At 44.9% G+C, this 18,269-nt stretch overlaps 1 protein-coding gene across 2 annotated transcripts in view; it reads right to left on the bottom strand.

The window, feature by feature from the left end:
* Positions 1-3,001: 3,001 nt before the first annotated feature.
* The window catches only part of UROC1 (urocanate hydratase 1), a 51,593-nt gene continuing 36,325 nt past the window's right edge, over positions 3,002-18,269 (bottom strand). For both annotated transcript variants that reach the window (XM_045187988.3, XM_024580603.4), the window contains exons 18-20: positions 13,096-13,177; positions 5,989-6,088; positions 3,002-4,802 (exon numbers count right to left, since the gene is read on the bottom strand). In XM_045187988.3, the coding sequence (XP_045043923.1) occupies positions 4,668-4,802; positions 5,989-6,088; positions 13,096-13,177 (317 nt within the window). In that variant the 3' untranslated portion in view covers positions 3,002-4,667. The remainder of the gene's footprint in view (positions 4,803-5,988; positions 6,089-13,095; positions 13,178-18,269) is intronic.

Here is an 18,269-nt window from a genome sequence, read left to right as displayed (position 1 = left end):
ATTTGTCTCCCTCTTTTTAAATAGCCCCATTGGAGATCTTGCATTGCTGATTTGGTGGAGGTGTATGTCCTTTTTGCTTTTATGCTGGTTCTCTGTATGTAATTGGGTTTTCATTGTTGTTGGTAGTTCTTTGGTGGGTCCTTCCCTCCAGCTGGTTGACTGAGGGCCACTCTGCCACTGTGTCTTATGTGCTGCCAGAAAAAACCCACAAAGCCCAGGAAACAAATCCACACCCACAAATACAATCCCCCCCCACAATCCCATTATCAATAGCAAATGCACCAGTATTAATAAGGTATAAAAAGATTAAGACTACTATAAAAAAGGAGAGCAGATATGAGATGACTACTGAAATAAAAATAATTTTTAGAGGATAGAGGGAGGAGTACTAATAAGAGTTGGGAGTTGGAGAAATGGAAAAAGAGAAGGTAAAATCTACCTCGTGAATAAAAAAGGGGAATGAAGAATGTAGAATAGAGTATGAGAAGGGAAGCGTATAATATTAGGTTTAAGCAGAAATTAAAGTAACATAAAATAAAATAAAGTGAGAGAGAGAAAGAAAAAGGAAGGAAAAATAGTAAATAGTTAACTAAAATATAGGAGCCAAATTGGAAAGATCCACAACAGTATTATCAACAACAAACAAACTAAAATTAATATAGTTGGTACGGAATAAGAGGGGGAAAAAGAAGCAAAGAAAAGTCTAAGAGATGTTTAGAGGAATGGGAAGTGATTTTGAAATGATAGGGGGAGAGGGAATACTAAGAGTGAGGAACAGAAACCAGGCTAAGAGAGGGAAAAATTAAAATTTTGGATGTAAGGAAACAGTAAAAAGAAAAAAATAGGAGAATGAAGAAAAATAAAAGGGCAGGATGAAAGAGAAATAGAAGAAAGACAAAAAAGAAAAAAAAACAGGCTAAGACAGCAAAATTAAAGTTTTGACAAAAAAAAAAAAAAGAGTAGGAGAGGGGACCAGTAAAATTTGTATTTCTGTATTTGAAATACAGAGTTAGTAAAGCTCTAGAGATAAAATTGAAAAAACAATGTAACAACAACTACCTTACCCATAACCAAATGGCAAAGATTGCTAAAGGTGGAGAGAGAATGCAAGTATTTTAAGAGCAGGGCAAAAGGATGTGAAATGACCCTTGACAAGAAAATTGGTTTTGTGCATCTGGATGGGGGAGAAATAGTAAGAGTGTGGCATGGAGACAAGTTGTAGCTAGAGAGAACAAAATTTGAAATGAAAATAATGCGAGGAAAGAAGAAGGTAAAATGGGCTAAGAGGACGGAAGGGCAAAATATGTGAATCGAAATACACTATAGTATAATATCTAGTGACTTAATATGTACTAACTTGCTGGACAAGAAATGAATGTTAAAAAGCTATGCAGGAAAGAAAATATCACGAATGAAGAAGACCACAGTGGCTTTCACCTCAGTAGCCTCTTATATTTACCACTGTTTTTTTTTCCCCCCCCCCCCTTGATCTGCCTCTGGTGATGTCTGATGTTGACCCCATATGACCTTAGGCAGCCTGTTCGATAATTCCAGTGATCTGCTGTCACTGGATGTCTCCTTCAATTGTTAATCTGGTCACACTGCACTCAGCAGTCTAATTGAAGCACTGTAGGACAGGGCCAAATCCCTCCTGGAGTGGGGGCTACTGTTTCCCCTCAGGCTGGTGGTGATCAGAGGGGAGTGGTCTGCCTGAGCAGGATGGTTGCTGCGAATGGGGGCTGGCTCAGCACCAGGATCCCAACAGCTACTCTCTCATTTTTCTCTCCAAAGCCTCCATCCCCAGTCTCTCCTCAAGTCTGTCTAGTCTACTCTGCCCCACATTTGCCAAGGATGTACTCTCTCTGGCTATCTCCTTCGGTTATTAATCTGGTCACTCTGCACTTGGCAGTCAGGTTTAGGCACCACAGGGCAAGGGCAGAGTCCCTCCTGGGGTCGGGGATATTGTTTCCCCTCAGGCTGCTGCTGCTCAGAGGGGAGTGGTCTGCCTCAGCAGGATGGCTGTTGCCTTCTGAGGGATGACTCAGCACCAGGATCCCAGTGTCTACTCTCTCCATTCTCTCCCTCAAGCTTCAGTCCTTAGTCTCCTCAGGCATCACCAGCTCACTCTACCCCCACCCTTGCCCGAGCCCAGGCTGCAAAGGAAAATTTGTGTGTTGGCACTTTAAATGGCTCTTGAATCTCCAGCCATCTGTCTCTGCAGCCCTGCTGCTTTTCGCTGCTGGTTATTATCTGTGTATTTTTTGTGTTCTGGTGCTCTAGGCTGGGAATCCTAGCTTAAGTTTAGACCCCACTCTTCTCAGGGGGATCCAACCAGCCACTTAATTATCCCTCAGGTGCTGCCACCTGTGGGCACCCAGCCAGGCTTCTCAAGGCTCCACTGCACTCCTTTCCAGACAGGTTGTGCCAAAGCTGGTTCTTCTGTCTGTCTGAAGTTATTTTGCTTCTCTCTGGCTACTGATCAGTTGTTTGTTCTGAGTGGTTTCTCCACAATTAAGTTGTAATTCCATATTGGCCCTGGATAGATGTCAGTGTGACTTCCATTCACTCCTCCATCTTCCTCGGCCCTACCTGTCCTTAATAAGGAAAGACGCTGGGTGGGAAAAGGAGGGCCTGATCTTAAAATTGAACATATAAACTTGGTTTCTCCCTAGAAACAGGGAATGTTCACACAGTTATATGCACAACGGTACTTTCCTTGGAGTCTTGTTGACAGACGCTATGATAATTAGATACTCTTCCTGCTGTGTGGAACAGAAGCCCTGCTGGAATGGCTTTAACACATGAGGACCAAGGAATATGGAGACAGGCAGGACGATGCTGGAATGGCAGCTCCATGTGCTGCCAAGAACCCAGGCACCTATACCTTTCCACATGTACCCCTCCTATGCCTCTTTGGACCTTATGGTCACAGTATAGTTGCTGTACTTCCAGCATCATGCCTGAGGTTCTAGCAGGAAGAAGGGGCAAAGGCAAAAAGCAATCCAACCACATCTGTACATTTTTATTAGAAAAACAACTGCTTTCCCAGAAGTCCTACCCAGCAGATTTCCACCTCATCTCTTGGGCCAAGACTTGGTCTGTGGTCACTGCTAATTGCAAGGAAGGCTATGAAATCAACTATTTTTACTGAGTATATTGCTGTGCAGACAAAACTGGGGTTTTGTAAGTATGGGAAAAGGGGAGATGACCACTGGGGAGGAGACAAATAATACTGAGTGATTCAGGACTCAGAATTCAGGTAGACTGGCTCCCTCTCTACAGACATGGAGGGGGAGGGGTGAAAAGGTTTTTGTGGCTCCTTATAGACCCATCCCCCAATCTCTCTCTTAATTCTTTGTTTGGGATGAGCCATTTTTAAGTTTGTCATGGGTCCAGCTGGGGGTTAAGCTAAGGCCAGAAACTAATGAGAATAATACATGTGGTCAAAGCTGCTCTGCTTTGTATAGCAAGGTCATGGGAGGTGTTCTACTGTGAGGGGTCAGCAAGTGTGGTGCCATCGAGGGGGCCTACTCTAGGGGCAGTTTCTCCCTGATTCCCTGCATGACCCTGTATGTTTATAGGAAAGGGAGCAGGTCCCAGTATCAGTTGATGGGGCAAGAAAGATGAAAGTAGAGGGGCAGGGAACTCATCTCTGCACTTGGCTCCTTTTTATAACTAGGGTAAGAATAAAGCAGAACCACCATCACCCTTTAATAAAAAGAAGCACTTGGTTCAAAACAAAGGCCTCGAAAGCATGGCAATGTAATCCACTTGGCCTGGGTCATCGTCATTGAGTCTGGGCTCTGGGATCTGGCAGGGGTGAGTGTGTGCAAGAATCCAACCTCAGGTCCCACATGGCTCCCTATAGGACATCTGGTCCCAAACCAAATTTCCTGGGCTCCTGAGCAGATTTATGTAAATGCTTGTTCATGGGTAGTACTGCTGCTCTCTCCTTTTATTACCAACAAAGTATCACTATCCTTTAAGTCAGAGCTTTCCCTGCCCCCATCCCCCCACACTGCATCCACCCTGCCCATGCCACCTTCCACAGCTCTCTAGTCAGTCCTTTATTTTCCTATCTTTCTCCCTGGACCCCTCCAAGCCCAGGGTCTGGTCAATGTGCCCAGAGCCAGGAACATGGAGGTACAGAAGGTACCTGCACAGACAAATGAACCGGCTAGCAGATGGAAAGACAGGGGCATGGATGACTGGAAGGTGGACTGGAAGCAAAGTGACATAAAAGCCTGGCTGGAAAGCCTGCCCCCTCGGTAGAAGAATGGCAAGAGGCTTAGAAGGTATTTGATTGATGGCCAGCTCAGCCAGTATTCACTACCGATGCCTACCCCCAAAGCTCCCAGTCTACTCCATGGCAAGCTTAAGGATGTAGCCCCAAACAAGATTTTCACTGCTCTCCCAGGTTCCCAGGGTGATAACGTGGTTATGAAAAAATGGCTCTACCTCTCTGGGCCTCAGCTGGCTCATCTGTGCAATGGGAATGGCAATAGCCCACCCTCTAGGGTGCAGTGAGGCCAAATGAGGGCATGGGTATGGAGCTGCTGACCCAGGAGAGGGAGATGTGCACCAGAAGGCATGGTATGGTGTAAGGGTAAGGACAGAGACTAGGGGGACCAAGGGATCACGGCAGACTCTTGGACTCCTTTTCATGGCTACAAGGCCTGCTGGAGCACATGCTCGTCTGCCACCTCATGTGGAAGTGTCACCACCAAGCCCTTGTTCTCCCGCATCGTCTCGCAGATAATCTCGTAGGCCTTCTGGTTCCCGGACCAACAGCGGCGGGCCACCTGTCAGTGGGGTGCAAAGAGAGCTGTACAACAGCTGGTGCCAACATCATCAGGTTACCAACAAGGTGTCCTGGACACACTGGGGCTGGGCTTATACCCCCTGGGAGACTCTCTGCTATTGGTGGGGTCAGTCTATCCAAGCCCCATTTGATGCTCAGGCCTCCTCCTCTCTTGGCCCAATTACTATTTACCTGGCTCTCTGATCTGAAATTGGCCATCTTTTTGCCCAGCCTCCCACTCCACGAAGGGGCACAGGCCAGGCACCCAGGAGTCATCCTCAGCACCCTTCCTCTCTGGCCTCATAAAATGGACACCCACCACAGATCTGCCTTAAAATCTCTCTCCATCTACTTCCTTCCCTCCATCTCCATTATCAGGGTTCCCTGGATAACTCTCATGGCACCTTCCCTTCCTCCCTGCTACTATTCTTGCCAAACCCCCATTCTTCCACACTATCCACTGGTCCTCCCATGCCTCCTCCAGTCTATTCTCTCACTGTTTCACTGCCTTCAGAATGAAGACCCCCCTCTGCTGGGGGCTCCCAGGGAGTCAGACCTCCAAGGATCCCTTCACCTCCATTGTCACATTTACTCTTTGAACCATCCAACATGAAACTCTCTAGGCTTTTGTGCTCACTTCCCTATTTCACTCATGGCTGCACATACCCTTCCCCATTACCACCTGACTTCCCATTTCTTCCCACTTCCCTGTAATACAGTCCTGGACAGGATGGAGCCCCCACCACACACACACACTCCAAGAGCCCACCCCGGATCACAGCAAAGCTAATCATAGCTGCAAAGCTAATCAGAGGCTGTATAGGTTCTGCACTCTCTGACCCACCTCAGAGATGGTGGAAATACAAGGCTTTAAAAGGAGGCCTCCCCTCAGCAGTGGGGCTGCTCTTACTGGGAGGGCAGGGTCAGATGCCAGGGGCCCCCTGTGTGGATAGAGGCTGGAATAGAAGGTAAAGCCAGAGGCTGGGAGATGCAAAGTGGCCTCTGGAAACAGCCCCAGAAAGATGTGGACAGCTGATTAGGAGAGACACGAATATGCAGTAATGGCTGGATGTGCTCCTGACCATTTCTGGAGTAAAAGGGGTAGAAGTCTGTCTCAGGTCTGTAGTTGGAAGGGGAAGAATCACCGATAGAAAGAGAAGGCAGGGGAGAGACTTGGGGTGACTTACTCCATTGGAGACATCCCAGCTGAGCATCATCTTGGCTTTCTTCTCAGCCTCCTGGGTCCCATCTAGCACAAGGCCAAACCCACCATTGATCACCTCACCCCTGCAAGAGGTTAAGAGTTTCCAGGTCACTTCTGGGTCCTGACCCCAGGAAGAAATGCATGTGAGTTTTGGAATGTTCTGGAAGTGTTGTTTGAGGCTGTGTTTTGTTTGGCCCCTGGGGTCGGAGTCTGTGTCCTCTTGACAGCCTACAGATTCAGGAGCCTCACAGTTCTGTGCTGCATATTTATGCTTCTGTGATTTACCCCATGGCCCTGAGCCCATCTTCAGGACTCACTCATGTGTCACATCTTGCTTGAAGTCTGACCTCCTGAATTTGACGTGATCTCCTTTTCCTGTTATTCTTTGGGGGTATGTATGCTTCCTCTTGTATCACTCAATTCAATTGTCATTCTTCCTGATACTCTCTTTATGCTCCTTGTCTTCCTTATTTTGTTCTTTCTACTTGCTTTAGGTATATTCTGGGGTCCGGAGTACTTGATTTGAAAGCTGAGTTCCTTTATTTTCAGCATTTCTTGTTTTCTAATTAATGCATTTCTCTCAGTTTTGTTTTGACCACCTTCTCTCATAGGTGTGATATGTTCTTGTGCTCATTTGTTTCTTAATAGATGTCATTTGAATCTTATTTGAGTATGTTAATACAATTCCACCGTCCACTGTATTTGCCATGCTGCTTTCTCCATCAGTCATGAGGACCCTGTCCTTTCTGGCATGCCTGGACTCCCATCTATACACTTGAGGTCATTACCAATGGCTGGTGTACACAGACAAAGTTCCTACTCAGCTGACATCACTATACTCCAGGTATCCCCTTCAGGTACACACTCAGGAAAAACCCTGGATCTTGCCAATAACTTCCAGGGCTCTACTGCCAAACATGGACACTTGGGACCATAACATATAGCTGCTTTTTGGTACCCAGTGCCAGTGAATTTGCTCTTTTTCCTTTCCACACCCAGAAGGTGCATCTAGTTTCTCTAAACTCAGATCCTAGTCAGGTCTAGACTGTCAGGTCTTACATTCTCTGCCCAACCTGGACCCTACTTATAATTTCAATCAGTTCCCACCAAGAAGGTGAGGAGCTCTCTGTCCCAGGAGCTACCAGTGCTCCCACTCTGGGCACAAAACCTGCCCCTGCCTGACCCCCAAGCCTGGTGTTGATGCCAGCCTGCACCTGGCCAATCCTCTGCCTTTGAGGAGGCTCCCAGCACATCTTCCACCAGCATCCAGGGTGGGGTGCTCTGACTAGATTTAAGGTCATGACCATTTACCTGTCGGAAGCCAATGATGGCTATCAGAGAAGAAAGCAGAAGGTAGTAAAAGTCACCAAATGAGAACTCTTGACCATAGTGGTCTTTTTGAGTTTAGAACTACATCTTTCATTTTGGGATCCAGAAGCTGAGATGGTCAGAGACCAAAGCTGCTCAACTTCAGGTGTCTTCTGCAAACCTTACCCACAGAGGAGCCCTGACCATACTGAGCCCAGGAAAATGGGGTGCTAAAGACTTGCTATCATTGCAGCATTTGGGGTTATTCACAGACAGTGTTTGGATAACCAGCCCTTTGAGAAAAACATAAAAGTTGAACCCTACATCACACATAAAGGAAAACAAAATCCAGGTGTTACTAAGGAAGGAAATATTTGAAATTTGCAAGATGAATAAAGAAAGTTTAGGAGAATTTCTTTTAAAGTCAGGAGTCAGGATTTTTAAAGTAACATTTAAAAATATGGATAGCCAGAATAGAAAATCCATTGGATAAAAATGTAAAACTCCCCTGTGAGGAGACAGAGCCAGCCCAGGTACCCCTTCCAGAAAGCCCAGCTGTGGGGAAAGTCGTTCACTCACAGCCCCAAACAATAACTCCTCAGGGTCCTACTTGGGGCAGAGAATAAGTGATACCATGGAATGGGGCCTGTCCACTTCTTCCCAAAATGGCTCCTACAATGGCTATCTGGGCTCTAGAACTCCCTGCCAGCAACCAGACTATCAGGGCTGCATGGAAATGGAGGGCTCCCCTGCCCAATCATCCTGTCTCATATCCACCTTTCCCAACTCTTCCTATCCTAGGTGGTCCTCACCAATAACCCTTTTGCACACTCCCAACCCCACTTCAGCATCTGTCTCCTGGAGAACTCAGTCAGCACAGATGTTTTAAACAAAGTTCAAAGACAAGTGACAGGAACCCAATACATCAATCTTATATCTAAAATAGATTAAGAATGCCTGGAAATTGATAAGAAAAGCCACAAAATTCAAAAACCAAAACCTCAGAGCAGCCCTGGCTAGATGGCTCAGTTGGTTGGAGCCTTGTCATGTACACCAAAAGGTTTGGGGTTGATCCCTGGGACAGGGCACATACAGGAGGCATCCGACCGATGTTTCTCACATTGATGTCTGTCTGTCTGTCTGTCTTTCTCTCTCTCCCTCTCTTCCTCTCTCCTAAAAAAAAAAATCAAAACATATTCTTGGGTGAAGATTTAAAAAAAAAAAAACACCTCAGGGCAGGCAATTCAAACAAAACAAGAATTTGTCACTTCTTCCCTTCCAGGCTGATAATTCCCATGTTAACATCCAGTGAGTGATCACATCTAGTGTTGATGAGGTTATGCAAATGGGAATTTTTTTAAGAAAGATTTTACTTATTTATTTTTAGAGAGAGGGGAAGGGAAAGAGAAAGAGAGGGAGAGAAACATCAATGTGTGGTTTCCTCTTACGTACCCTTTACTGGGGACCTGGCCCACAACCGAGGCATGTGCCCTGAGTAGGAATGGAACCAGTGACTCTTTGGTTAGAAGGCCGGCACTCAATCCACTGAGCCACACCAGTCAGGGCCAAACAGGAAGTTTGGTGGCAGCTATCAAAGTTTAAAACTCCCACTTTTTTGAACCTGAGATTACAAATAGCATGCACATCACAGAGATTTACATTTATGGGAGGTTTGACATGTGCCAGATCCTCTTCTGGCTCATTTACAAGTGATCTATGGTAGATTGGCACATGCATTTGTGCCAGGCCTCCTGTAACCCCAACTTGCTGTGACACCTAAGCAAAGATACTTATCTCTGCTGGGTAGTATTTATTTCTTAGATGGGTCTGTTGTGGTGATTAAATGAGCTAGCACACAAATTTCTTAGAAGACCTCGAACATGTTATACACCATATAAGCCTTAGCTATTATTAACTAATTTAATCTTCACCACTAACCTGCAAAGCAGTTGCTATTATTATGACCATTTTGTGGATAAGAAACAAAGCTCAACAGTTTAAGTTGCGTAGACAAATCAACCTCAGAATTCATGCTCTTAATTTTGCAACAAAACTGTACATACAAAGATGCTTCCTGCTGCCCTGGGGGTGGGAGAGGTGAAGAAGGTCTAAGTGCACAGATGGTGGGAGCCCTCAATGCCCTGGCTGCTCAGAGTGCCTTGGGCCAGCAGAAGCAGCATCACAAGAGCTTTTTAGAAGTGCCGAATCTCACCCCCTCCATTTTAACAAGCTCCCCAAGGATTCTTGTGCATTTTCAAGTTTGAGATGGCATCTAAGAGGAAAAAATGTTAGTATCTGGATAAAGATGGTTGATCAAATATATCAATGTATTCCTCAAAGACATAGGCTCTGGGGCTGGATTTGGATGTGAAGACGGAAGGAACATCAGAAAGTGAGAGAATGAACATGAAACACAAGGATTGAGGAGAAGTCTCAACACCCAACAGTGAAGCCCTGTCCCTCCCATCCAGCTCCAAGAACTGACTGCACCCTCCCTACAAGGGCAGGGAAACCAACCAGCCCTATCTAAAGGAGCAGACAGACAGCAAGGGCAGCTAGACAGACAGAAAAAGGACAGACACCAAGTGAACAATCAGAAAGAGAGGCTCTGAGAAGACAGAGGCAAGGAAGGGAGCAGAAAATGACACAGAGCTGACATTGATCATCAGGAAACATAAAATATAAAAACAGGGATCAAATAAACAATTCTCAAAACTAAAAGCAAATCAAGCAATAGCAGAGTAAACTTATAATTTAGAAACATGAATTTCCATACAACAAAGAAGAAAAATAAAGCTGGAGTTGGAAGTGATTTCCTCCTAGAATAGGAATGGTGATAGGACAGAATGATTTTCCAGCTGATTTCTGCAGAAAGCTTTTCAGGAGTATCTGACACATTAAATTATGAACATGTGAGCCTAATGAATTCCAACATGAATGTGAGGTGTTCCCAAAAGAGCCCTCAAAAGCAGCCAGGATACAAGGTGTTGATGCCCACATCTTGACAGCTTGCATTCCTGTCCACAGAGCCTGTGGAGAGTCTTGGGGGTGGGAGAAACTTGGGAATTTACAGTCCCTGTCTTGAGAGTCCAGAGTACAGGGGGTTAGGGTAAGCAGTGTTCTGCCTGAATTCTGGTCCAGCTGTCCCCTGCCGTTGTTGACTCTCAGCTGCTCTGCTCTGTCCCTTCTTGCCCTCTGTTGTCCCATTGGCAATGATGAGTGGATCCTGGGAGGCAACAGATCTGGGTCCAGATCCAAGCTCTACCACCAGTTCTGTGGCCTTGGGCAAGTTACTCCCTGTTCAGAGTCTCTCTTCACCTCCAGAACCTTCTCAGTAAATCCAGTGCCGAAAGGCCAGGTACCCAATAACCAGGCACTCTTCTCGTGTCCTGATGTCCTTCATCCTTTGTGTCAGAAAGGACATGCATTCTAGTTACATTTTCCATTCATTATAGCCATCTGATTGAGCTGCAGCTTGAAATTCCAGCCAAGCCGGCCCATCATAATGCCCTGGGAAGCTCAAGTGCTGAAACACTTGGCTCTGGAGGGCAAGGCCAGTCTTGATCTGGCTGGCCAAACCAGGCTCAGAGGTCAGTTATGAGATAGCCAGGCCCAGGGAGCTGTCCTCCTTTCTGAAGCTGCCATTCCCCTTGCTGCTCTGGGTAACCAGGAATTGAGCTTGTTCTGGGAGCTTCCCCAAGTGACACCATAGAGGCAGACCCTATGCAAGTGCAGTTCTTACAGCATCTTAACCTCTTGGTGCCTCAGTTTTCTTATCTGTATAATGTGTTTTCCCTCTAAAATTAAGTGTAAGAGTAGATTCAAAGAGTCTAGAAAATGCTTGCCACAGTGTCCATGTGCAATAAGTATAAGTTATTTATTATTCCTAACAGCAGATGTGATATTGTAATTTATAATAAGAAATATATATTTGGTCTTCATCGCATTTGTGGCACAGAACTCCTAAAACCATTGGAATTCTTAAGGGTGGAGAACAACAAAGATGTCTTTTGTTATGTTAATGAGGTTACTTGTGGACCCCCACTTAATGATGGGGGTTGGTTGCCAGGGAAACCAACTGAGAATAGAAGGTGGGAACTTTCAGTCCCACCCCAGACTTCCAGGGAAGGGGGATGGGCTGGAGGTTGAATTGATCACCAATGGCCAGTGATATAATCAATCATGCATATATAATGATGCCTCCATAAAAACCAAAAAAGATTGGGGTTCAGACAGCTTCTAGGTTGGGGAAACAGAATGCTTCCCTGTGCCACTGTGTGGGCCCCAAATTCCATAAAGACAGAAACTCCTTTGTTGGGACCTCATCCATTGTATCTTTTCATCAGACTGTGGATTTGAATCCTTAAATCTCTTTTGTGATAAATTAATAATATGGTTAGTAAACAGGTTTCCTGAGTTCTGTGAACCACTCTAGCAAATTAATAGAACTCAAGGAGGATGTCCTGGGACTCTCCAATCTGTAGCGGATCAGTCAGAAGCAGGCAACAACCTGGGCTTGCAATTTGAAGTGGGGTAATATGGGGAACCATTCCAAGCGTGGGAAATGTGGCCCAGCCCCCACTCAGAAAAGCCAGTGGGGAGCGAGGTTGGCAGGCAGGACCCATGTCCATGGATAGGTTCTCCCATGGGGAATCAGGCCTGCATTGTACTTAGACCGCTATGAGGCTTGCTCTTGCTAAAACTCCCTCACCCTGAATTGAGGCAGCAAATGTTAGTAAACATCTTTAACTTCCTAAAATCTGAGCTAGACCTCCCAAGTATGGAGCATAACCGGTTTCGACCACTTCTCCCTTTACATTGCAAATATCCTTCTTTGATGTATTTACTGACATCTTCTCCTTTGTTGTCTGCAAAAGATAACCACCCAAAACAAACCTATGCATAATACATGAGGACCATCCTTGATGTAAGGTGCCTAGAAAAACAATAAAAGCCTGTCCAGGCAGGGGTCAGCTCTCTCTCTCTCGGGCTCTCTCTAGCCCTCTCGCCCTCTCTCACTTAGAGAGTGGCCATGCCATCCCTTTTTCTCCACAGGATTTCTGTAGTCTGTATGTATTCGTCTATTGCCGCCACAACACAGGATCCTGCAGGCCAGGATCCGCATCAGGGTAAGAACAGTCTTGTGGGACTGAGTCCACAACCTGTGGGATCTGAGACTATCTTCAGGTAGTTAGTGTCAGAATTGAATTGAATTATAGGTGTTGGAGAAAATTGCTGTGTGGTGTGAGAAAACCTGCACATGTTGGAAGTACAATTACAGTGGACATCTTCAGCCAGAATGAGGCCCTCCCAGGAGCCACAGATTTCCTAATGGTGCAGACTAGAAACAGGACGGGCCAGGGCAGAGCCCTCAGCCAGCGACCTATGGGAGCTGAGAACCCAGGTCTCCTGCCTCCTTGTCTGTCTGCCCTGGGAATCATGGGTGGAATAAAAAGACAGCACTGTGAGGATTTCTGAGGAAATACCTCTGAATGCAAAGTGAAAACTGATGTAAAATGGGGCAGTCATAGTTCTTATAAGCTTTGTGTCCTGTGTGACAGGTAAGACCCCCAAAGGAAGAGTGATTTGTTCAAGACACTCTTCCACCCATCCCCCTCGATGTTCTGTCACTCCAACTTCCACCTTATAGAAGGAAAACATCACAGCAAAGCCTTCCACAAAGGAAGCTTGGGGGAGGCAAGGCCCAGGACCCTCAAGGGAATCCCTGTGCCTTCCACAGGAGCCTGCACCCCCACCACCCTGTTTTCCAAAACTTTCTTACCAGCCCACGCCCCCACCATTGTGAAGAGCGACCCAGGTGGCTCCTCGAAAGGCATCACCCACGAAGTTCTGCACAGCCATGTCTGTGGAAACAAAAACCACAACCTGTCATACCCTGAATGAGGTGGGCTGGGGCAAGGCCATGCTCCAACCAGTGTACAAGTGGGCCCCACTGGCTGAGACAGTGCCATTCAGGCCTGAAGGACAGATAGGGATCTATGGACAGATGACTCTAGAAACAGCAATAATTTGTGTTTGCAAAGCTGAGCAAAAGCAAAGAAATTGACAAATGCCCACTCACCCACTATTATGCTTCCCTATAGTTATGTTCTCTGACACTGAATGCCAGACAAAGTGTCCCAGAAGCAGAAATAAAATAAAATTAAAAGGCAGGTGGTAGTGTTTTTAGCTTAGTAATGTAGAAAGACAAAGAATATCACTTCCACCCTTCAAACAAACAAAAGAATGGCTGGGGCAGGGACAAATTGCAAATTAATGATTTATGTTGACCCGATCAGAGAACTGTGGTACCAGGGCAACTAACTAATTTGAAATATGTGGAGAGATAAACATTTGCACAGATAAACAGAGCCCAAACTGGTCACCTTACGAGTGTTTAACAAAGTGCTGAAGGATAAGCATGAGCCCTGTGACTATGAGGCCCATGGGACATGGATATAAGGGGGTTTGTACTCTCTGGCAGGCTCTCACTCTAAAAATTCCACTGGGTGCTCACAGAGAAGATCAAGCAGAATCCTAACAATGCTTTTTTCTTGGTGCTGGGCTGCAAATATTAGAAAATGCCATGAGCCAAGAAATCCAAGAAATGCAGTTCTAGAATCTGGAAAAGTCCAAGAAACAGATTATCCTCTACAGCATCCTACAACACCATGGTCTGGCTAACTTGACTTTGGCCTATTAAAATTGACTTTAGACTTTTGGCTTCAGAAGTGTGGGAGAGTACATTTGTGTTATTTTATCCATTAAATTTGTGGTGATTTATTATAGTGACCCTAGGATAAAAACATAAACTGTATTAACATCAGAGAATTTCAGAACCTAGAATATTATAAAAAATAAAAGGGGATATTACATAATGATAAAGAGGTCAATTCTCCAAAAAGATATAATAAACCTAAATGAATGTACACCCACAACATAGCTTTAAAATATGAAGCAAAATGCTTAAGAACTGAAAGGAGAAATAGATGAATCCACAAATAGATTTGAAAACTTCACCACTTCTCCCTCAGTAATTTATAGAATAGGCAGTAAATCAGTAAAGATAAGTGACCTGAACAGCATTACCAATCAACCTAACCTAACTGACATTTTAAGAACAATTCACCAAATAGCAGCAGGATACATGTTGTCAAGTGCTCCAATATAGACAACATTCTGGACCATAAAACCCTTAACAGATTTAAAAGAACAGAAATAATACATAGTAAGTTCTTAGACCATAATGGAATTAAATCAGAAGTCAGTAACAGAAAGATATCTGAAAAATCCCCCCAAACTTAAAAATTAAAAAAAAAAAAACATACTTCTAAATAACCCATGGATCAAAGAAGATGTTACAAAGCAAATTTGAAAATGTTTTGAACTGCATGAAAATGAAAATATATCATGTAAAAATTTGTAGGATGCAGAAGAGAAAAAGATGGCGGCGAGATAGGTGGGAGCAGAGTGTACTTCCCCCTGCACATGGGTGAAACACCTACCCAATCTACTGAGGAACAAAGTGAACAGCCAACAGTACCCCAGTGTTTGTGAAGATAGGAGACCAAAAAGTATAGAGGACACTGGAAAAACAGATGTTAAGGGGATTGCTTCAGGACTAAAAGGTCCCTGGGACCAGCGCAGGGACCAGGGTGACTGCAGCCCCAGGCCCGTGCCTTCTGGGCCTGCTGCAGGACTCCTGGGAGAGAACTGACCTTACGGCTCCCTCTCCTAACAAACAAGACTTGAGCAGAACCAAGAGAGACCGGGTTGCTTGAAGTTGCAGGGAGGGGAATAAGGACAAAGTGGTAAACCCACTGAGACTGTGCGTGCCAGCCCGGGAGAGTTGAGAGTTGGGCCATGTCAGGCCCTGACCCAGAAAGTCCCTGGTCTAGCTGGAGAGGTGGGCTGTGTGAGAGGACAGGCCCTTCCTTGTATGGAGCGTCAGGATTGAGCAGAAGAATTTTCTCAAAAAGAAAAAGACCCTCAAGGGCACTATGGGGAATTCCCCTGCAGCAACAGCTCCAGTCTCCTCTCCACCCAACACCCACCAGACGGGCGCTCCCATGGAGGTGTGGGGGTATCCATTCCAAATCTGAAGCACAGTAGGGGGTGAGGGATGGGACAGTGCACACCTCCAGGGGGAGCCTGAACCACAGGCACCAACCGTGGAGTATCCACACCTCATCTCAGAAAGAACTGAGACCACAGGCACCCACCAGGGAGTGTACACATTGACCTGGGAGTGTGCGCACCAACTGGGGAGCGTGCCCACCTCACCTCCACAGGGAACTGAGACCACAGGCACTGGGGAGAGTGCGAATCAAGGAAGGCCTCACGCCTGCAACCAATAGCCCAGAGGAAGCCTACAATAAAAAAAAGTAGGTAGAAGCTGAGAACACCAGGATACCTCCTGGATGAGGAAACCCACCAACAAAGGAAACACCAACAGATAAGAACAGAAGAAGGTAAAGGAGGGAGTACAAGTCACACTAAGTCAACCCAGGACCTATCTGAAAATACAACTAAATAGTGAAGAAATTTCTAACAACAAACAACTGAACAAGAGCAAGAGAAAAGCCTCAAAACCTTGTACACACAGAAGAACCAGCTCCAACACAACCTGCCCACACTTACACAACAGAAAACAAGAGGTGGGGGACAGACTGACCCTCAGATAACCAGCTGGTGGGAAAGACCCACCAAAGAAAGACCCAAAAAGAACCAAAGAACAAAGACATACACAGAGCCAACAAACCACAGCCCAATATCAGTAAGATCAGGAGATCAAGGAAACTGTACCACTGAATCCCACAGGTATTCTACCACAGAATTTTACACCATGAACCCCATACACCAGGGGTTCAAAGAAGAGCAACTTAAGAAGAAGAGGCTAACAGGAAGAGTCTCACAAACAACGACAAGACAAAGAAACAAGCCCCAAGTGAAAGGAAAGGAGGAAGTCTCAGAAACAATGCTAAATGAAAAAGAGGCCAGTCAACTATCAGATAATGAGTTCAAAGCATTGGTTATAAGGAAGCTTAATGAGCTCACACAGAATTACCAAAAACTACACAGAAACTACAATGAACTCACTGCAAACTATATTAACATGAAAAAGGAAATAGAAACTATCAACAAGGGCCAAGAGGAAATGAAGAATACAATTTCTGAACTGAAGAACACAGTAGAAGGAATCAAAAGCAGGCTCGATGATGCAGAGGATTGGATCACCGACTGGAGGACAAAGTAGAAAAAACACCCAGACTGAGCAAGAAAAGGAAAAGAGGCTCAGAAAGAATGAGGAGGGGTTAAGGCAAATGCAGGACAACATGAAACGTAACAATATCCGTATAATAGGGATACCAGAAGGAGAAGAGGAAGAGCAAGGGATAGAAAACCTGTTTGAAAAAGTAATGATGGAAAATTTCCCTAATTTGATGACAGAAAAAGTCACACAAATCAAGGAATCACACAGAGTCCCAAGCAAGAGGAACCCAAAGAGGCCCACTGCAAGACACACACAATAAGTAAAATGGCAAAATTCAAAGACAAAGAAAGAATCTTAAAGGCAGCAAGGGAGAAACAGGATGTAACATACAAGGGATCCCTGATAAGGTTAGCATCTACTTCTCAGTGGAAATGCACCAAGCCAGAAGAGAATGGCAAAAAATATTCCAAGTAATGAGAACCAGAGGCCTGCAACCAAGACGACTTTACCCAGCATGGCTCTCAATCAAGATAAAAGGCCAAATAAGGAGTTCCCCAGACAAAAGAAGTCTAAAGAATACACCTCCACCAAACCAGCTCTGCAAGTGATGCTAAAGGGGCTGCTATAAGGAGAGGAAGGAAAAGAGAGAGAGAGAGGAACAAAATAACGGCAATGAATAAGTATGTATCAATAATAACCTTAAATGTAAATGGATTAAATGCTCCAATCAAAAGACATAGAATAGCTGAATGGATAAGAAAGCATGACCCACACATATGCTGCCTACAAGAGACCCACCTCAGGACAGAAGACCTACACAGATTGAAAGTGAAGGGCTGGAAACAAATTTTCCAAGCAAAAGGACCGGGAAAAAAAAAAGCAAGGGTAGCAGTACTCATATCAGACAAAATAAACTTCAAAAAAAGGGCTATAAAGAGAGACCCAGAAGGTCACTTCATTATACTCAAAGGAAGAATCCACCAAGAAGACATAAACATTGCAAATATATATGCACCCAACATAAGGGGACCCAAATACATAAAGAAAATCTTGGAGGACTTCAAGAAAGATATTGACAGCAATACAGTTATAGTAGGGGATTTTAACACCCCACTGTCAAAGATGGACATATCTTCCAAACAAAATATCAACTAAGATATTGTGGCATTGAACAACACACTAGATGAAATGGATTTAACTGATATATATAAAGCCTTCCATCCCAAAGAACCAAATACACATTCTTTTCAAATGTACATGGAACATTTTCAAATAGACCACATGAGAGGACACAAAACAAGCCTCAACAAGTTCAAGAAAATTGAAATCATATCAAGCATTTTCTCTGACCACAAGGGACTGAATCTAGAAACAAACCTCAAGGAAAAAAACCAAAACCACTCAAAATCATGGAGACTGAATAGCATGCTATTAAACAATGAATGGGTCAAGAACGAGATTAGGGAAGAAATCACAAAGTTTCTGGAAACAAATGAAAATGAACTCACAAAAATCCAAAGCATATGGGACACAGCAAAGGCAGTCCTGAGAAGGAAGTTCGTAGTGGTACAGGCCTACCTCAAAAAGACAGAAACATCTCAAATAAACAACCAAACCGTACACCGACAAGAACTCGAGGAACGACAACAAAGACAACCCAGAGCAACTACAAGGAAGGAAATAACCAAGATAAGAGCAGAATTAAATGACATAGAGACTAAAAGCACAATTGTAAGGATCAA

This window comes from Desmodus rotundus, chromosome 10 (assembly GCF_022682495.2).
Source record: "Desmodus rotundus isolate HL8 chromosome 10, HLdesRot8A.1, whole genome shotgun sequence".
NCBI lineage: Eukaryota > Metazoa > Chordata > Mammalia > Chiroptera > Phyllostomidae > Desmodus > Desmodus rotundus.
This window is presented reverse-complemented; position numbering and strand designations above follow the sequence as displayed.